Source organism: Octodon degus, unplaced genomic scaffold (assembly GCF_000260255.1).
Source record: "Octodon degus isolate 3935 unplaced genomic scaffold, OctDeg1.0 scaffold00021, whole genome shotgun sequence".
Lineage (NCBI taxonomy): Eukaryota > Metazoa > Chordata > Mammalia > Rodentia > Octodontidae > Octodon > Octodon degus.
In genome coordinates, this window is record NW_004524597.1 from 958,188 (window position 1) to 977,773 (window position 19,586).

General features: G+C 48.4%; 1 protein-coding gene across 1 annotated transcript in view; it reads left to right on the forward strand.

Moving 5' to 3' along the window:
• The first annotated feature begins 9,559 nt into the window (after nucleotides 1-9,559).
• The window catches only part of Tekt5 (tektin 5), a 39,433-nt gene continuing 29,406 nt past the window's right edge, over nucleotides 9,560-19,586 (forward strand). The window contains exons 1-3 of the mRNA XM_004627762.2: nucleotides 9,560-10,246; nucleotides 13,482-13,565; nucleotides 14,113-14,183. Coding sequence (XP_004627819.2) covers nucleotides 9,680-10,246; nucleotides 13,482-13,565; nucleotides 14,113-14,183 — 722 coding nt within the window. The 5' untranslated portion in view covers nucleotides 9,560-9,679. The remainder of the gene's footprint in view (nucleotides 10,247-13,481; nucleotides 13,566-14,112; nucleotides 14,184-19,586) is intronic.

A 19,586-nucleotide genomic window follows, 5' to 3' on the forward strand; every position in this document is an offset into this window, starting at 1 on the left:
TGTATTTGGTTGATATAGGGTTTCATTACGTAGCTCGGACTCATAGTGATCCTCCTGTTTTCAGCTTCCCCGGCTCCGGGATAATAGGTGTGCGCCATCAGGCTGAGCTCTAGGGGCGGGGATGGCCCGGCATGTGGTGCCCGGGATTGAACCCTGGTCCCAGCGCTTGCCTAAGCTTGCCTAAACAGGCGCTTTAGTCCATTGAGGTATCTTGCCGACCCCCGTCTTTACATTTATTAACTGGAACTTTGTTTTGGGGAGGGGGATTTTATTATGGACTTGTGGATTTTTAAAAATTATGTGTTAAAAAATAAAAAATAAAAATTCTGTGTTTTACAGTCAACCATTATTTCTGGTCATCCCCAACTTGACCAGTAATGCTTTTTAAGCCTAGTGTCATGTCCTTTGGCCCTGAGCCATATCTCCAAGGACCCTGGTTACTTTCAGTGCTAGTATTTAGGAACTCAGGTTGGGTGCTACATGTGGTCATTGCTTTTCCAGTATCGTTACTTCTAGGCTTGGCATAAATTCTAATGTGCATACACACTTTACCTGCCCCAGGCACTAAGGACATAGAAATCATTTATTGAACAGTAACACTGGGGCTAGGGAGATGGCTCAATAAATAAACACTTGCCTGGAAGGGCCTGAGTTCAATCCCCAGTTCCACAAAAAAAAAGGCTCTAAACAGTAACATTATCAGTTGCCTGTCACTACCACTGTCCAGCCCTCTGTGGGGCCAGGCCACCGGTGGCTCATGCCTCCAGACTGACATGTCCCCTGCCGTCCTGGAGCCCAGTGTCATTGGGATAACATAATTAGTCATGTAATTATAGATAAATGCTATGACCGATGAAGGCCAGGTGCAGAGGGCAGGGAGGTTCCTCGAGGGGCCACATGTGAGTCAGAGCCTGCAGGCTGAGTGGGACACACTGGCTGGGGATGGGTGGCAGATGGTGTTTCATGCTGACCAGGCAGCAGCAGCTACAGTCTGGAGGGAGGGAGGGAGTCTCCTGTCAGGTTGAGACTGTTAGTGAGCAGTGTTTCCGAGGAGTACTAGCCCATAAAACCAGTATGTGGCAGGACAAGAATATGAACAAATTCTAATATACAGCCTAAGTTTCTCACACTATGCCCTATATGCAAAGATGGATGTAAATTATTTGTCTTTATGGCAGAAGGTGGAGCTCAGAGAGGTTGGGATCACAGCCATCAGGTCCCACTGGAGCTCTTCCAACCAGGGGATCTTTTTCTCTGGCACGCTGCTGGGGCCTGAAACAGGACAACGTGGGTTCTTTCTTCCTTCTGACGCTCAAGGGACATTTCCTTGTGGGTTCCTCTAAGCTGTTTTCAGCAGTGACCCTACTTCCCATCACTTGGGTGCTGATTGCACAGGGACCTGGCCACTCAGCTCACAGCCAGCCTTTGTGTGGTGGTGGGAAGAAATGCCTCTTTTTCTAGGTTCTCTCAGCTCACCCCATCTTGTTCTTTTTCTTTTTTTCCATCTCATTCTTAACCAGAGTAATTATGCCTGCTTGCTGCAGGGATCCCCTTTTGGCTTTTTTTTTTCTACTGGGACTAGAGATTGAACTGAGGGCCTTCACACTGAGCTACATCTCCAGCCCTTTTTCAATTTTTGAAGCAAGATCTCCCTACATGGCCTGGGCTGGGCTTGAACTTTCAGTCTTCCTGCCTTGGCCTCCTAGAGTGATGGGATTACAGGTGTGGGCTGCCATGCCCAGCAATGGTCATACTTAAGGTGAGTGCCCCTGGAGACTACTCACGGGCTCCTTCTAGTCATACTTGCCACATCCTCCCTGGGCGAGCAGCTGCGCATCTTGGCATCATCCAGTCAGAGCCATTCCTTAATGTCCGCCTCTGGCCCCTATTTCTCCTCAGCTCAGATCTCTTAGGTCCCAGGCCATGCTGTGTATCAGAAATATCCAGACTTCTCGGAGCATTTCCAGTTCTGGACTTCTTACCTCTATTAATGCCCACTTGGTTAAGATCTTAAGCTGCAGATCTGACCCTGTGGCATCCCTCATTCTCCACCTCTCTCCTGTATCACTTACTATGTGCTGTATAATACGCAGCTGTTTAGGCCCACAGTGGCTTGTTCTTCATGACTCTTCTCGTTTACCTGAGCTCACTCATGTGGCTTTACTTAGCCATTAGCGCGGCAATTACTTTTATTTTTATAGGTCAGGATTACTCACGTGATTAAACCAGAAGGCGTATAGGAAGTACAGTATTCTCAGCCCAGCCATGTGCTCATCAGCTGGAGGTAGAGGAAAATGCCCGGTCATGGTGATGTCTCTCCCAGGCTACTTCTTTCGCACCCTTTTCTCACACAAAGCACTGTCGCTCTGCTGCCCCCTAATCTTCAGTGACTCCCATGGCCCATTGTCTGTGTTCAGTGGGCTCCTTTCTACCCTCCAGCTCCATTTTCACTGAGTACCAGTGTGAAGTCCGGGCTCTGCTGAGGAGTGGTTGGGTCTGCCAGGAGTGTCCTTCTCCCAGGCCTCTGCCCATCCAGCCTTGCTGGTATGGTCAGGTACTGCAGCAGCTCCTTCCCGGTGCCATTATTCCTGCCGTGGAGTTTGCTGTTTTCTCTCCCCCTGAGTGCAGTGTGCTCTAAAAGTTTTGAGCACCATGCTCTGTTCTAAAAACATCCGAAGCATGAATGTTACAAATATTCGAAATCAGCATTCCAGATTTGTGAGTTTCTTTTACATTTATGTAGTTCTATGTGTTTGAAAGGCTAGATTTAAATATTTTAAAAAAATTCAGTCCTTTTGATTAAGACAACAGAATTAGAGTTAAATGATACAGTGTTTTAAATTCACAAAAATTAGGTACCAAAGACATTTTAAAAATAAGGCTACAAAACTATGAAGATCATGAAAGGAACAGGAGTTGAGGGGTGGGAGGAAGATAGGAGTTGGGGGTGGCGGAGAAGGGGGCAGAGTGTGTTTTAGGGCAGGAACACTGCTGTAATGTCACGTATCATTGCACATGTGCTGAGTCCCATAGAATGTGAACCATGATGTAACCTGGACACTTCAGTAATGACATTTTCACACAGGAGCCACACTAAAGCAAGATGTTTAATAGTCAGGGGAGCTGGGGGCAAAGGGGAAATTGTGGGAATTCTCTGATCTCTTGCTCAGTTTTTCTCTTACACCTAAAACTACTCCCAAGGTCTGTTAAGTCTTTGAATATGTGTCTGTACAGCTAAAGGTAGGACGCCGTGTGCACCTGCTCTGAGGCCCAGCCACGCACTACAGTCACCTGGGAACTTTCCAAAAACCCTTGTGCTGGGGGCCAAACCCCCACCGTTTGGTCAGGATCAGGGGCTTGGGGCATGGGCATGTTTAGACAGCCCTTGAGGCTTTTAGCAGTGGGATCACAGACTTCCAGCAGGAAGCGGCGAGGCAGGTGATGACACAGGACTGAGAGTGCGTGGCTACGGTCAGATGTGTGCAAATCCTGACCCCTCCTGAGCTGGATGACAGTGGACAAACCACTTCCCTAAGCCTCAGTTTGCTTCTCTGTAAAACAGTCATAATAGAAACATTTGCTTCACAGGGTTCCTGGGGACAAAGTAGTGCACACACAAAGAACAAGCGATGTGGAGAGCAAGGGCCCTACATTTATGTTTAAGGAAATTTAGGGCTGTAGATTAGAGTGGCAGAGATGGGGTTCTGCACCCTCATTTACAGAGTGGGGAACTGAGGCTGAGGCACAATAGATAAGAGGGTGAAATGAGCCCAGAGTCTGGGTCAGACCAGCTACAACTTAGCTGCTGCTTCATAGTGTTTCCAGCAGGGTAGTCGGTCAGCAAGCACCCTTTGAAAACGCATTTCTGGATGCACCCGAGGTGCCTGCAGTTCCCCAAATGCACCAGTAGGTGGAGATATTCTACCTAGGATCAAGATGACACGGAAATGGAAAAAAAAAAATCTAGTGCAGGATTTTCTACCCATTTCTTGAGGTCCAGCAAAAATATCTTCTGTGTGTTCTCTTAGTATGTTAATCTTTCTTTTAGTTTCTCCAGCATGTAGAATACAGTTATGATAACTTAAAATGCCTTCATTGACTATTATGTACTATGTATTATGTCTGGTTTGATTTAAATTGATTTCCCTCTCATGGGTTGTAGTTTTCTGCTTCTTTGTACACCCGCTGAATTTTTATTCGATGATATTGCGGATTTTAATTTATTGACTCTTGAAAATTTTTATACTCTTACAAATACAGTATTCTTGATATTTGTTCTAGGGCATAGCTAATTTACTTAAAAATATTTTTATTATTTTGGGACTTAACTTTTAAACGTTATTAAATGAGACCAAAGTGGTATGAGTCTAGAGCTATTTTTGTCTTAAAATTGAGGGAAAAATCTATGTGGTTATTTGACTTGCTACTAACATGAACTATAGAAATTTCTCCTGTGGTCAGTGGGATCTAGAGCTGTTCCCAGCTGCGTGTGAGCTCCTGAGATTGTTCTCCTGGATCGTTTCGGGAGGTTCACTTCACAGCTTGCTCATGTACATGCTCTACTCAGCACCCAGCTGATGACTAGGCGGCCCTGCGCAGGCCCACTGCGGCTCTTCCCACGTTGCTCTCTGCTCCTGCACGCTGTCCTTTGCCCTCCCACCTTCCCATCTCCATCTCCTTGAGAAGGCTGCGTTGCTGGTCTCTCTTTGCTGCACTGTTCTCATGCCTCGGACAGGAGCCTCCTCCAGTCTTTGGAGAGATCATGGGGTTCGCCTCAGCTGTTTCCCATTTCATGCCATCACTGTCCTGTCTGATGCCCATGGTCTCAAAAAATCTTTATGTATTTGGGGCATTTCTTGAGTTGTAGAATATAGAATAGAAAAATTTATCCTTATTCCATCATGTCAGGAAGTAGAAAACCTTTCTAGCTTTTTGCTGCTGCATACACATATATGTGTGTATCTGTTGGTGTTTTATATATAGTATTATATGACATACGGTATGCATAAAATATATATGTGCTCTTATGTTGTTTGAGGAATAAACTTGAAATCTTTAAAAATATATAAGCTATTATATGTGTATTTTGTAGGTTTATATGAATATACATGAAACGGCATGGAAGACTTTGAAAAGTCCCTCTCTGGCTCCACCCACTCCAACCCCACCATGACTTTATCACCCTGGCATTGTTCCTCGTGTGTGTGTGTGTGTGTGTGTGTGTGTGTGTGTCTCCCTGTGTCTCTACTTCAGTGCGCACACACACATTTCTTAATGTACCTTGTAAAGCACGTTTTATCACAGACCTAGGTCTGATGTCTTTTTATGCTACAGCATGTGCCGAGGAACGGATGTTCTGTATTTTATTTAACTACTGCCTACCGGAGGACATTTTGGTGGGCTTGCTGAACACAGCTCTGCAGGAATTTTAGCATGCGTAGACGCATGCATCTGCAGGCAGCTTTCCAGAAGATTGCTGGGTGCCAGCCTACGCTGGTGTTCTAAGCACCAAAAAGATATTTTCTGAAATTCAAAGTGGAAAAAAATATTACTGTAGAATACGATTTTAGTTTCTAAGTGATACAAATGGACATGGATGTCTGATATGAAAACCAGACACCTCCCTCTGGATTTTCTCTCTTCCTTATGTGTGAGCAAGTGTGTGTCCCTGTTTTGTGGGTCTGCTCTGCCCTGCTGGGGGCCTGCTTCCAGTACCAAATATCTCAGGAAAACAAAGGTAATGAACAGACTCCCGCTGTGCTTGGGGTGTGCAGGGTGTGCTGCTGGCCGAGTCGGGGTAGAGCCTGTGCTGTCCGCAGCATCCTGCCCTTCCTGTCTTCATCCTTTCTTCCTGGTTTAGCACAGTGATCTGGTGTGGTGCTCACAGGGTGCCCAGGCCCACTGCTGCGAGCATGTGTAATGCCTGTGTACCCACGCCTGGGCAGGGGTCAGGAGTGTGTGGGGTGTTTCTCCCCGAAGGATGCTCTGCTGCGAGCTAGGACAGACCCAAATGCATCTGAGCCACCGTTGGCACTTTTTGGCTGCTCTGAGGCTCCCCACAGCCCAGAAGATGCCTCTCCAACTCCAGGCAGTGTCCTGAGCCCAAGCCGTATGAGCAGTTCCATCTTGTTACAGAGCCCCCAGTGTCTGCTGGGCCCATGGGTCAGCCTCACAGGGTCAGTCACAGTGAGTCTCCTTTGTGTTCCCAGTGTCCTCTCATACCTGACCTCACACACCACACACGCAGGCTTTCACACCCTCACCACCCCTCCATTCGCATACACACAGCTTGCACACTCTCACAAGGCACACTCTCAGCCACATAAACACATTTACACGTTCACATTTGCTCACTCGTGTGCTCTTACACATCATCTTATAAACACATGCATATACGTACGACTGTTACACAAACCCATGTATCAGCATACACAAGTGTGTACATGCTCATGCTCCTGTTCACTCACACATGCGTAGTCTCACACACTCAAACTCATTCTCCCAGAAGCTCATTGTCTTCCCTGCACCCCTGCACACACAGCCTGTGCTCTGGCACTCACGCGTGCACACTGCTGGCCCGGCTGGACCCCCAGTGACTGCAGTGATGTTACTTGTGTTGAGAGAACAAGGACACGCTAACACTCAGTGCTCTGCTACTTCTCCTGCAGCGGGCAGCAATGCTAGTAAGCTGAGCAGGGTTTGGAGGTGGTGGTCCACTGCCACTGTTTCCGATACAGAATGTACAGAAGAGCACACCCAGAAGCCCCTCTGGCCTATCCCAGCTCTTCTGCCTAGAAGCCGCCATACTGCCCGGGCCTCTGCAAACCTGTGCCACCCCCAACCCGATATCTCCCCCATGGACTGTATCAGTCCCTTGCCACTCCCTGGGTGACTATGGTCTCTTCACTGGCCATCAAGCTTCAAGATCATTCCATATCAGCACCCACAGCATTCCCAGCCCTGCACTGCAACACAACACAACACAATACAATACAATACAATACAATACAATACAATAGGCCCTAGACACATGAGTCTATTTAAATTTAAATTTAAATTTAAATAAAATGAGATGAACTTAAAACTTTGTTATTCTACTGATGAGCCATGCGTGATTCACAGCTACCAAACCTGGCATGCAGAACAGCACAGGTTCGCCATCACTGCAGAAATTAGCAGCAGCAGCAGCGGTGCCACTCCGGCCATACCTGGTGGCAGCCTCCAGGCCTTCCTCCTACAGATAGGAGGCTTTCTCCTGGAGTGACCTGGATTGACTCTTCTTAGCCAGAGAGTTCAAGACAGACCCAGTCAGGTCCCAGGCAAAGACTGAAAGGAAGTAAGGTCCCCTAAACATTGGCCTGGGGTCTCCAAAGGGTAGGTGTAAGAGTAGGCGAGAGGACAAGAAATCAAATTCCTGGAGACACAGAGCCCCCCTCCAGTGTCACCAACCCTCTGCCACCTCCATGGAGATGGGGATTCTGCCAACCACACGGCATTTTTTTTAAGTGTTTTTTGTTTTTGTTTTTGTTTTTTTCCGGAACCGGGGATTGAACTCAGGTCCTTGTGCTTGCCAGGGAAGTGCTTATTCCACTGAGCCATCTCCCCTTTTAGGGAAGGGTCTACAGGATATTCAGGGTCTCACTACTAGAGCAGACTCATAGTGATCCGCCTGTTTACAGCCTTCCAAGAGCTGGGATTACAGGTGTGCACTACCATGCCCAGTCTCAATTGCCATCTCAGAGAGCGGCACAGCAGGCCTGGGGATTGAACACCCCCCTACACACACACGGGCCTGCTTGCAAGAGCTTTAACCCGCTGAGCTATTTGGCTGGCCCTCACATGGCATTTCTTAAAGAGTTTTTCTTCCACATGATTTAAGAGAGATGGAAAACCATCTTCTGCAGGTGACAGAGTCTCCAAGCAGCAGAGCACCTGGGGCATTTAAAGTCCTAGCTAGGCATGGAGACACATGCCTGTGATCCCAGCTCTTGAGAGACTGAGGCCGGATGGTTGCTGCAAGTTCAAGGCCACACTGGACCACTTAGTGAGTTCAAGGCAGCTTGAACTGCAAAGGGAGACCCTGCTTCAAGATAAAAATCAATAAAACCTCCTCCTCTTCTGGGGGCTCCATGTGCAGTGTCGAGGGACTAAATGGCATCAAGTAAGTCACCAAATAGTTTCACGGCAGACATTTCTCCTCAGGAAGAATAAGGAAGGAAGATAAATGGCAAGCACTGCTTCTTGGACTAAAATACAGACTAATCATAAAGTCTCAAACCAAGAAACTGATTCTTATTTCAAGCCAAAATGGGTTAGTTTTCTAGCTCAGAAAATTAACCAAAAATGTGTTTCAATTTTGAGGATATTGTTTGAATTCAGCTAAAGATTTCATATAAGAACTAAAATAATCGCTTTCCAAATAAAAATTCTACTGCTTGCAGCTTGCACTCTATTTTGCTACTTGACCATGGCTTAGATTATTGTTTTTCTTTATAGCAGGAAAAAATGCAAGCTCAAATATGCATACACATATGTAACAGCTGGCCAAAAATATGCAATGGGTGCAAAGCCAAACATCAAAACTTCTGACATTCTTTCCTGTAAGGAGTCCCATCTTGCTGAGGAAAGTGAAACCAGATTCCTGAATGGCCAACAGGCAGCCCAGTTGGCTTCTTGGGTGACTCACTTTCCTTCTGTGGGGACAGACTCCCAGTGTGTCTCACTTTCACATAGCTCTCTAGGTCCTTTAAGCAAGTGACTAGCAGCCCAGGTGAGTGAGTCTTGGACGCTTCCACCCTGTGGAGAGCCATCCACCCTGGGAGTGTCCCCATGGGGCATGCTTTGCGCCCTCTTGGGCTAGTCTAAGATTCCTCCCCCTCCCCCAGAAGCCTGATGGGATAGGTCTCAGGGAGCCCCTCCCCAGCCCTGGTGTTCACGCGTGTTCATGCCTGAGCTCTCCCATAGCTAGCACTGGGGCTGTGGCCAAGTCAAACAAACAGGCAGGGGCTGCCACACCAGAGTGGGACTTATGGTATCTCAGTCAGGAGCCAATGCTGGGGCTCCTTCCACCTCTGCCCCTTCCCACAACCGCAGGGCAGTCTTTCAGCCAAATGAACCTGTGTTTTATAGGATGTCAAGTAATGCAATCACAGGAGATATAGCCCTTTGTGCCTTGCTACTTCTAGAGAGCCTCGGATGCTTGAGATTTAGTCCTGTTGCTGTGAACCAATTTACTGAGTAGGATTCCCTGGTAGGGGAGGAACATTCGAATGCCATCTTGGGAGCAAAGAAAGAAAACTAACTTTGACCAAACTGACCCTGAACTGCTTGAATTTCCTGGAATTGAACTTCAGTTAATTTTCTCCCACTGGGCTAAATTAGGTCCCAAATGATGGAGTTTGTTGTTATGGAGGGACAGATAATGATGTCACTTCTGGCATCCCCAAGTCTGTGGACTGTGACTTTCAGGTTCACTTTTTGGTTTTGTTTCATTTTGGACAGTTCAACCTCAGCTGGCCTGAAAGTGGGTGAGGGCCCCGCTCAAAGTCCTCCCCAGCCTTTGTGACACCACGGCAAGTCACAGAGGTCCTGCCTGTTCCTAAGAGAAGCCCTCTACCCTTTCCTGGTGATGCCTTACCCCCTCGGCAGAGTTGTGCTCCAGTGAGGCTGATGGGGAAGGATGGAGTTTCTCGGAACCACTCAGGCTGCCAGTTACTGCGGCCCCAGGAAAAGTTGTGACTTCACCCAGAGGCCTTCTACTGTGCAGGCTCCTGTGGTCCAGGAGTGCTACCAGCCCTATCACCTGCCCGGGTACCGCTACCTGAATGCGTGGAGACCCAGCCTCTTCTACAAGATTTCCACACCCCAGACTTGCCCCGATGAGTGTCGCAGCACCCTGCGTCCACCCACTGTCCTGCCTGCACTCCGCTCTGCACTCTTCTGTCGCTACAGCCCCCACGACTGGGACCAGTCCAACCAGCAGCAGATCCGCGGGGCCGAGGCCTCACGGTTGTGGGCCAGCCGCCTGACAGGTGATTCCATGCGGCTCATGCAGGACAAGGAGCAGCTGACGTGCCAGATGCAGGAGGGCACCTCCTGGAAGCTGGGCCAGAGGCTGTCGGACATCGGCTTCTGGAAGTCTGAGTTATGCTACGAGCTCGATCGGCTGCTGGCCGAGAACCGCAGCATGGAGAACATCAAGAGGCGGCTGGAGTGTGCAGCTGAGGAGCTGAAGTGTCCACTGCAAGTGAGTGCCGCTGCCCCAGGGCCATGTCCCTGCTCTGTCTGACTTAAAGATCAAGGGGATGGGCACTCTGCAGGTCTCTGTGGTACCTCGTGGGATCAGATGTTTAAGGTAAAAATGTAATCTTAGTCAGCCCAGGATCTCAACTGGGGGCTTCCGAGGCTGAACATTGACTTCTATCCTTTGGTTAGGGGTTCATTGAGACACTGCGCATGACTGATCATACCTGTGTGTGCCTGTCCACATGTATTAGAGGACATATTGAAAATACTAGCTTTATTTTTCTCTGTAACATTTGCCATCTTCTAACATACTCTTAATTGTTTTTCCATGTCTGTTAGAATATAGGCTTCACTGGGTCAGAGACCTTTTGTATATTTTATCACTGACATACTCAGGACTGATTTTCCATTAATTGCACCTGTTTGTTAAGTGGATCCTCAGTGACCATGTTTGTGCTGATTGACTGTGTCTACTAATGTTTTGAATGTGCTCCCGAGTCGAGGGGCCAGTGTGACCCATAACAGGCATACAGCAAACATTTGTTGAACAAATGTATATATGTATCTTCATGTGGTCATTCCTTTCATTTTGGTCTCAGTACTGGGAATTGAATCCAGAACCTTCGCACTGAGCCACTTTCTCGACTTAGTCTGAGCCCTTCCAAGCCTTCCGAGGCAGGGTTTCACTGTGGTGTTCTCAGTTGCCCAGGCTGCACTTGAACTTGTGCTCTTCTGGCCTCAATCTCCCAGAGCACTAGGATTACAAGTGTGTGGCACCGCTCCCGGCTCATGTGGACGTGCCTGACACTTCCGTCGTGTGCTAGGTTTCTTTTCATGCCCCGGATGAGCTAGGATTGCTTTTGGCTGTGTGTAACAGGTACTCCGTGACTGCGGCTTAGTCAAACAGGAATTTATTTTTCCGTCACAATCAGAATCCCAGACAGAGGCAGACCAGTCTGCTGCAGTCTCCCCTTGATGCCCAGAGGGACCGGGTTTCTATCTTTCTGCCATCCCATAGCCTGTGGCTTTTGTCGTACTGTTTGCAAGGTTTCATATTTCATATTGCGAGCGCCTGCATGCAAAGAGCATTTCCCCGTTCTCACTAGCGGCAGGAAGTAGGGCAGGGCGAAGGGCAAGCAATGTCAGCTGTGCCTGTCTCTGGATACCAGGGAATATCTGTTTTTCCAGAAGTATGTGTTTCCCTTTTTAGCTCATTTGCAAGAACTCACAGGGACTCCTTGGATGCGGAGGGATTTGGGTAAGCAAATGTTTTTCTCTGCATCTTGAAGAAATTCCTGGAAGGAGTTGGACATTGAGTAGAAAACTAGCGAGGTCTTCTTGGTCCTGTGGGAACTAATCTTGGCCACATGGGAGAGGGTTCTGCTGTTCCTGGAGTATGTGGGGGACTCAAGACCTCCTGCCTGGAGGAGGAGACTTTTCCACAACGTATGGAGACTTTGATAGGGGAGAGTCCTCCCTCCAGATCCCCGGGGAGACAGCCTCAGTTCCCAGCACTGTGGGATTCCAGGCCCATGGGGGAGGGAGTCAGATGTTTCCTCCCTTCCCTCAGTGTCTCTTGGCAGGGGAAGGCCAGGGCTACTGCTCAGATCCTCGCAGCAGTACCTAAAGCCGATTGCACTCCCCTCCCACTCTCTTCTCACTCCCCCAGCCTGTCTGGAAAGCCCAGCTCTGCCCAGTCACATGTGGCCTCCTTTGATCAGCCACATGGTGGCATGGAGACCAGAGACATTTCAATTCTACCCACTTCCTTTCTCTCCTAATCTTTCTCCTCTGTCTGTATGCCACTGTCTGGATAGCGATGACCACCTCTTCCCAAGGCTGCCAGCTTCTGCTCCTTCCATCCTGTCCCCAGCAGCAGGAGTGATTTTCAACATCAAACCTGCTCTTGGCATTCCCACACTGGCTCAAAGGCTTCCCTGCATGTGGCAACTTAATTTGCAAATTCCTCTGTCCCTCCCTTGTAACCCTCCCTGTGCTATGTTGCTCCAGCCTCCCTTTCCCCACTGCAATCCCTGCATTTTCTGCTGCTCCTCCACGGACCCCAGGGCCTTTGCACCTTTGCACCCAGCTCTTCTCCCCACACCTCTTGAAACTCTGCTGCTTATGACTGAAGTCCCCATTTGTCTCTTCCCCAGAGAAGCCCTCCCTGCCCACCCTGCTGGCTGCTCCCTGCCCACATGCAGAATCCTGATCATTTGCATTGCAGCCCCTTTCACAGCAATGGCCCTGTTTCTTAAATATGTTCTTCCTCTCTGTTGCAATACAGGCTGCATGAGAACAGGGACCCTGTCTGGCTGCTTCACTGTGTACGCCCAGCACTGCCCTGAAGCGCAACTCCGAGGAAGGGCTCCTAGACTCATGGAGATAGCCAGTGAATAACTCTCCTCTCTGAGGTCCCAGGTGATCCCTGGCTTCCCTCCCTGCCCCATTGCTCTTTGTGACGTCACAGGATGGTGGCCAATCACCATTCTTCCTGAGCCTCCTGCTGCAAGCAGAGCAGGCCTTTCTCTTCCTGCCTGTCAGGCCCCTAACAGTTGGAAGCCCAGCTTGCCTGGATCTCACTGTGCCCCAAACACTTTCTGACGCTCTCTTGCCCTCCAGAGATCTCCAAAGAGGACCTTCCCCATATATCCATTGGGAAGATTCTTGGACGAGGCAGGGAGTGGCTTTGCACTTCTCAGGCTGACGCCCACTGCACACCAATCTGAAGGGCACACACCCATCTTGCATTCATGTGCCAGTGAGAGAACGGGTGTCAGAGAGGTTGAGTGAGCTGCCTAAACACACACCATAGGAGGTGGCTCAGCCTGGATTTGAACCCAGGAGACAACTAACATTGGGGGCAGCAGCTGATCCTGTCTCATCTGAAATTACAGGGGAGTTTCGCTCTATTTATTATAATTTAGGAAGGCTTGGACAATTTATGGAGATTATGGGGGAAGAGTGTTAGTCTCCCCTGCCAATCATGACTGGTTCTCAGGACAGTGCCTTATCTTCTGCATGTGGCCTGTGTCTGCCAGTGCACTGGCCTGGGCATTGTACAGCCCCCACTAAGGGTGTAGGGGAGGCAGAAGCACATCCAAAGTACAGTGATGAGGCCCCGTGAAGCAGCTAGAGAAAAGGGCAGCTTATGGCAAAGGTAGACCTGAGCGCCTGCATTCAAGGCCCACATGCAGCTGCACAGAGAACAGACACGTCTGCACTGCTTCCTACAGGTGGCCCTGGAGTGCCTGTACCACCGGGAGAAAAGGATCGGGATCGACTTGGTTCATGACAATGTGGAAAAGAATCTTATCCAGGTGAAGTGTCTCCTGGGCCTGCCTTATCCCAAGGAGAGGGGAGGAAGGGCCAGCTGGTCAGAAAAGGCCCATGATGCCCAGTGGGCACAATGCTACATATGTTACCCTGTGGAAAGTCAGGGCTCAGAAAGCATGGTGGAGGCCAAGGAGGCAGTCAGAAACAGGGAGAAGTGGAGTTATTTGACCTTTAGTTTTGCCACATCCAGAATGGGCATAATAATGGTATGACCACCAGCAATAATAAAAGCCATCTACCATAGGCCACTTTGTATGTACTATTTATACTATGTGCCATATGGCACATAGTAGGTGCTGACTTTCCTTTTAATCTGGAAGTGTATGAAGAGAAATGAAAGTAGAACAAAACATGGAGTCTCCACAATTGACACTTAGCTGTGTTGCCCTGGGGTTCACAGACTGAGAAGAAAAGCCAGTCTCAGCCTTTCACCTGGTAGGGTCAAAGTTGGGCGGGAGGAAGAGAAGGTTGAAGGCACTGCCCTGTGCGTTTCTGACCAATGACTTCTCTTTCTGATATTTTTCATTACAGGAAGTAGATTTGCTAAAATGTTGTCAAGAACGGATGAGACAATTAGCTCAAAGAGTTGATATCCAGATGCGGTAATGGATTCTTTCTGTTGTGGTCCCTTGGGGTTCGTTTTGGGACTTCTGGGCTTCCAAGAGTAGGCCATATGAGCCCACTTATCTTGGGGTGGCTCCTTTGCCAGTGGTGTGCTCCTAAATACTTTACAGCCAGCTCTTAGGAAAAACAAGCAGCTACAGTCCTCACATGCAGGATGTGTTGACTTTTGTGAAGCCAGTGCTGCCCCAGGAGCTGAATGCAGGGTAACAAGAGGAGTTTCTTGAATGGGCCCAAGCAGCCCCCATGAGCATCGCATCGCTGATTTCTCCTGGTTGCCCGAGGGCCTGGCCAAGGGCGCTGGACCTCCCTGAAGCCCCTCTTGGTGGCTAGATTTGAGCCTGGAGAAATGGTCAAGGATGAACAGCATTAGGCAATGAAGTGAGGGACCAGGGAATCCCCAGAAAGGAGCTGCTGGACGCCTTGAGCTAGGAATCTTCAAAAGGAAACAGCTTTTTGTTCTTAGAAGATGATGTAAGCAGTATCATGACAAGCCAGGGGGCCCTCTTGTAATTAAAGGGAGGACTGAGTTTTACAGGTCTTGGGGCCCCCAGCTCCCAGAGGTGGCCTCCCCACCTGGCCCTGCAGTTGGGCACACCTTTAACTCTCTCAGGGCACGCTGCTCTGCTGGTTTTCCCTCTTCACTGCCTCTGCACGGGCAGTGTGGGGTGGGGCTGGGGCTGCTGGAGATCTTGCCAGGCTGCCTTTCCTGTTCAGCACTGGGCAGGAGCAGCTGCTAGCTGTAGAGGGCTTGGACCGCGTGCAGATGGGTGTGGAAGCTGCAGTCTTTGTTGGCTTGGCCTTGAGGGTCAGAACTGGAAGTTAGGGATAAAATGAGTTGCCCAGGATAAGACAGGGAAAGACACTGCAGAAAAGCTACCCGAAGACCATCTCGCTTGGTCAAGAACAGGCAAGTTGGGGTGACCTAGAGGGACATCAGAGGTGGAGTGGTACAGGAAAGATCCACTTAAAAAGTGACCATGGAAAGGAGCAGAGCAGGGGTTGCCACAGGCTCAGTGCCAGCCACTTCCTGGCATCGTGAGGCCCTGGGTTCTACCACCGCTGGGGAGGGGGAGTGGGGACAGAGTTCAGTTATTCCCATGTCATGATGTTTGGCCATTCCACCCACTACAACTGATTTATTTTTTTAAAAAATGGCAGGGGCGCAGTTCAGTGGTGGAGCACTTGCCTGGTATGCATGAGGCCCTAAATTCAAACCCCAGCACCACAAAACAAACAACCCCCAAATTAAAACACCAAACAAAAACAAATACTTCCATACTTGTATTTAAACAGGGAAATTTCACAAAGGGAAAGCTTTGAGTAAGCCCAGTATTTTTGTTTTATTGTTTAAGTTTTCTCTCTCTCTCTCTCTCTCTCTCTCTCTCTCTCTCTCTCTCTCTCTCTCTTTCACTCTCTTTCTTCTTTTTTTTTTTTTTTTTTTGTAGAACTGCGGATTGCACTCAGGCCCTTGCACTTGCCAGGGAAGCGCTTATTCCACTGAGCCACCTCTCCCACCCTGTTTAAGTTTTCTTGAACTTAATTTTTTTTTAATTTCAGGGAAGGGTCTACAGGGTGGTCAGGGTCTTACTACTAGAGTGGACTCTAGTGATCTGCCTGTTTACAGCTTCCCAAGAGTTGGGATTATAGGCACACATTACCATGTCCAGTCTCTCTTGAACTTAATTTTTAAAAACGATAAAAAATATATCATGCATTCCAGAATGTTTTTGAAATAGCTATACATTGAAGATAGGTTAAATTAAAATAATTAGCATATATTTTACCTCACCTACTTTTTTTCTCTTAAAATCTACTGCTTATGGTTTTTAAGGATATAAGGGCCGGCCAGATAGCTCAGCAGACTAAAGCACCTGCTTAGGCAGAGCACATGGGTGGGGGGTTCAATCCCCTGCACAACATCCTGTGCTGGCCCTGCCCCCAGGGCACACTGAGACAGGGACTGAGAATGGGTGTGGTGGCACACGCCTGTAATCTCAGCACTTGGGAGGCTGAAACCAGGAGAATCACTATGAGTCGGATCTATATAGTGAAACCCTGTATGCCCTACACTAAATACATTTTTAAAAAAGAATACAATATATTGCTATTAATTACATCACCACATTGTTATAACAGCTGTCTTTTGAATTTATTTCTTCTAACTAAATTTTGTGTCCTTTGACCAACATCAGCCCTGCCCCCTTCCCTGGTAGCCACCACTCTACTCTCTGTATCTATAGATTACATTTTGTAAGAATCCACGTATAATTGAGCGCCTGTGGTATCTACCTGCACATGGATTATTTCATTTACCACCATGTCCTCTGGTTCCATTAATACAGCCTCAAAGGACAGGATTTCATTCTGTCTTTAAGGTTGAGAAGCACGGCATTGGGTACACGTGGCACATTTTCTTCCTCCGTCAGCGAGTGGGCTCTTATGTGAACTCCACATCTTGGCTATTGTGAGCAAGGCCGACATCCCTTCAGCATCTAGATTCTACTTCCTTTGGCTATATATGAGCAGTGGACAGCTGGGTCACTTAGTCGTTCTGTTTTGGGACCTCCATCCTCCTTTCCATAAAGCCTGCACTAATTTACATCCCCACCAACAGGGTCCAAAGTTCTGTGTTCTCCAAGACCTCACTAACAGTTGCTATCCTTCATTTGCTTGATAATAGCCATTCTAACAGTTATGAGGGCTGAATTTACATTTCTCTGATAAGTAGTGGTGCCAAGTATTATTTCACAAGGCATTGGTCATTTGTATGTCTTTGTTTGGGAAATATTTATTAAGACCCTTTGCCATTTATAAAACCAGGTTGTTTTCTTGCTATTGAGTTGTATTATTTATATGTTTTGGATATAAACCCTTAATCAAATGTGTGGTTTACAAATACTTTCTCCCATTCTTTGGGTTTTCTCTTTGTTCTGTGGATTTCTTTGGTGTCCAGAAAATTTTTGTTTGATATAATCCCATTTGTCTATTTTTGCTTTTTATTGCTTATGCTGTCACACACACATACATACACACACACACACACACACACACACACACCCCTCAGCCCAATGCCATGGAGATTCCTATGTTTTCTTCTAGTAGCTTTACTAGAAGCGCAGATCTTAAAGATTTAAGTCTTTAATCTATTTTTGATTCTTCATATCTGTTGCGAGGTAGGGACCTAATTTCCTTCTTTTATGTGTGGATAACTGGTTGTGAAGTTGTTTATTGAAGAGACTGTCCTTTTCCCAGTGCCTGTTCTTGGTACCTTTGTTTAAAATCAGCTGGCCATAAGTTCATGTTTATTTCTGGACTCTCTACTCTGTTCTTTCTTGCACTTAATTTTGTGATCTCCTATTTATGGCAAGATGCACTGCATTCCTGTATGTGGCTGACATAGAGATGCTAACCTAGGTAGTGCTAGGGTGACAGAGAGGCTGGGGGTGGGGGCAGGTTTGAGCTGGCACTGCTAAAGTAAACAACAGCCTGGACTTGAACCTGGGGAGCTGGACCCTGGAAAGGACTGTGGTGGGGCACCCCATGTGTGACCCCAGGCAATGGAACCTGGAGAGATTGAGACCGATGGAGATTGGGACACACTGAATGAGTGCTGGCATCCAGAGGGACACAGAGACACAGAGGTAGAGACAGGTAGGGAGCAGAGAGGGGATAGACAGACATGCCAGGCGGAGAGAAATCTAGGGTGAGACAGAGAGAAAAAGAGCTAGAGAGGAGCAGACACAGAGAAAGGGAGAGAAGGCACTGCAGGGGTAGAGGCGGTGATAAGGGCAAGGGAGGCAGAGGGGTACAGGACGGAGGAGCAGGTGGTGCCTCTGTGCAAGGACAGGAGCCCCCCAGGACAGAGGCAGTTTGTTTTGGGACACTGGCCTATTGCTGAGAGAGGACATCCGTCACCTCCAGGGAAGCTGTTCCAGCTGCTAGAAAGACTGAGGTTATTCTAATTAACCTGGAACTTGCGCAGTTCACTAGCTGGCAGGCTCTGTGTGTCCTCCCTTCTGGGTCCGCTGCTGACCTGCGCAGGTTGGCTGCTATTGGGCCAGCGGGTGCTGGGCTGCTTGGGGTACTGCCTAAGGCCCACATCGGGCCTTGCTCAGTGCTCCTCTTGACCCTGGAGGAACCCAGCTGGGGCCCTTCCTGGCTGGCCAACCCAGGGTGAGCTTGGCACTGGCTCAGCCCTCCATCTTTTGCCAAGTAGGGGAGACGGAGGGGGGGCTGCTCTTTCTCCTCATTAGCAAAGACTGGCCAGCTGGAGCAGCTGGAGGCCCCAGGTTATCAGCTAATGTGCGGACATGTTTGCTCTCCAAGTCCTGGTCTTCCTCACTTTCCAGTTCATTAGACAGGATGGGGCCCATTTTCTCCACAACTCTGCCAATTTGGAAAGCCTGAAGGCCAGGGACAGATGGTTCCTCCTGCCCTGACATGACCTCCTGCAGATCCTGATAGGTGGGAACCCACTGTCAGGATCTTGTTTCCTTGTTCCTGATTGCCTGAAACCCCTCACCAGCAGCCAGATATTCATAGCAAAGAAAAAAAGAAACCGAGAGAGAAGCAAACAGAGAAGGGAGAGAGACAAATAGAGGCCCCGAGGTGGAGAAAAACTGAGAGAAAAGAGGCTGAGACAAAGATTAGAGAGCCACACACAGGGAGAGAGGGAGGGGAAGACAGAGACTGGGGAAAGGCAGAGACCATCTATAAATAAAAATAATTATTTTCTTTATAAAACAAGAATATAAATTTTCCTTTTAAAACACATTTATATTTGTAAGGTGATTTGAAAAAAGAAAAATAGGCCAGGCATGTTAGTGCACACCTGGAATCCCAGCACTTGGGAGGCTGAGGCAGGAGGATCTCATGGTGTTCAAAGCCAGCCTGAGCTACAAAGACAAAGTGAGTTCAAGACCAGCCTGCACTACAAAACTACAAAGTGCAGAGAGAGAGAGAGAGAGAGAGAGAGAGAGAGAGAGAGAGAGAGAAGAAAAACAGTAAATGGTGGTACAGATATCTCACTGTTTGGTAAGAATCCTGAATGCAGTTATTAAAAGTCTGGAGTTTGGTGAACAGTGGCCTTGTTAAATTTTATAGCTGAGATAGATACCTGTGAGCTGGGCCTGTGCTCTGGCTCCCTCCCCTGTCCCCCACCCCAGCCCCACCATGCCCTGCTGCCACTCCCTGTCCCTGACCCCGCCTAGCTCTGACTTCTCCCAGTCTCCCCCACTCCACTCTGCCCTGACTCCACCTCCCTTCATGAGCTGCTTTACTTAAACTAAAAATCTGGGTATTTCCAGCTTCTCAGCTTTTGCACTGTGATGTCCTCAGTATGGAATTCTCATTCCTGCATGCAGCTTTGTCCACAGTATCTA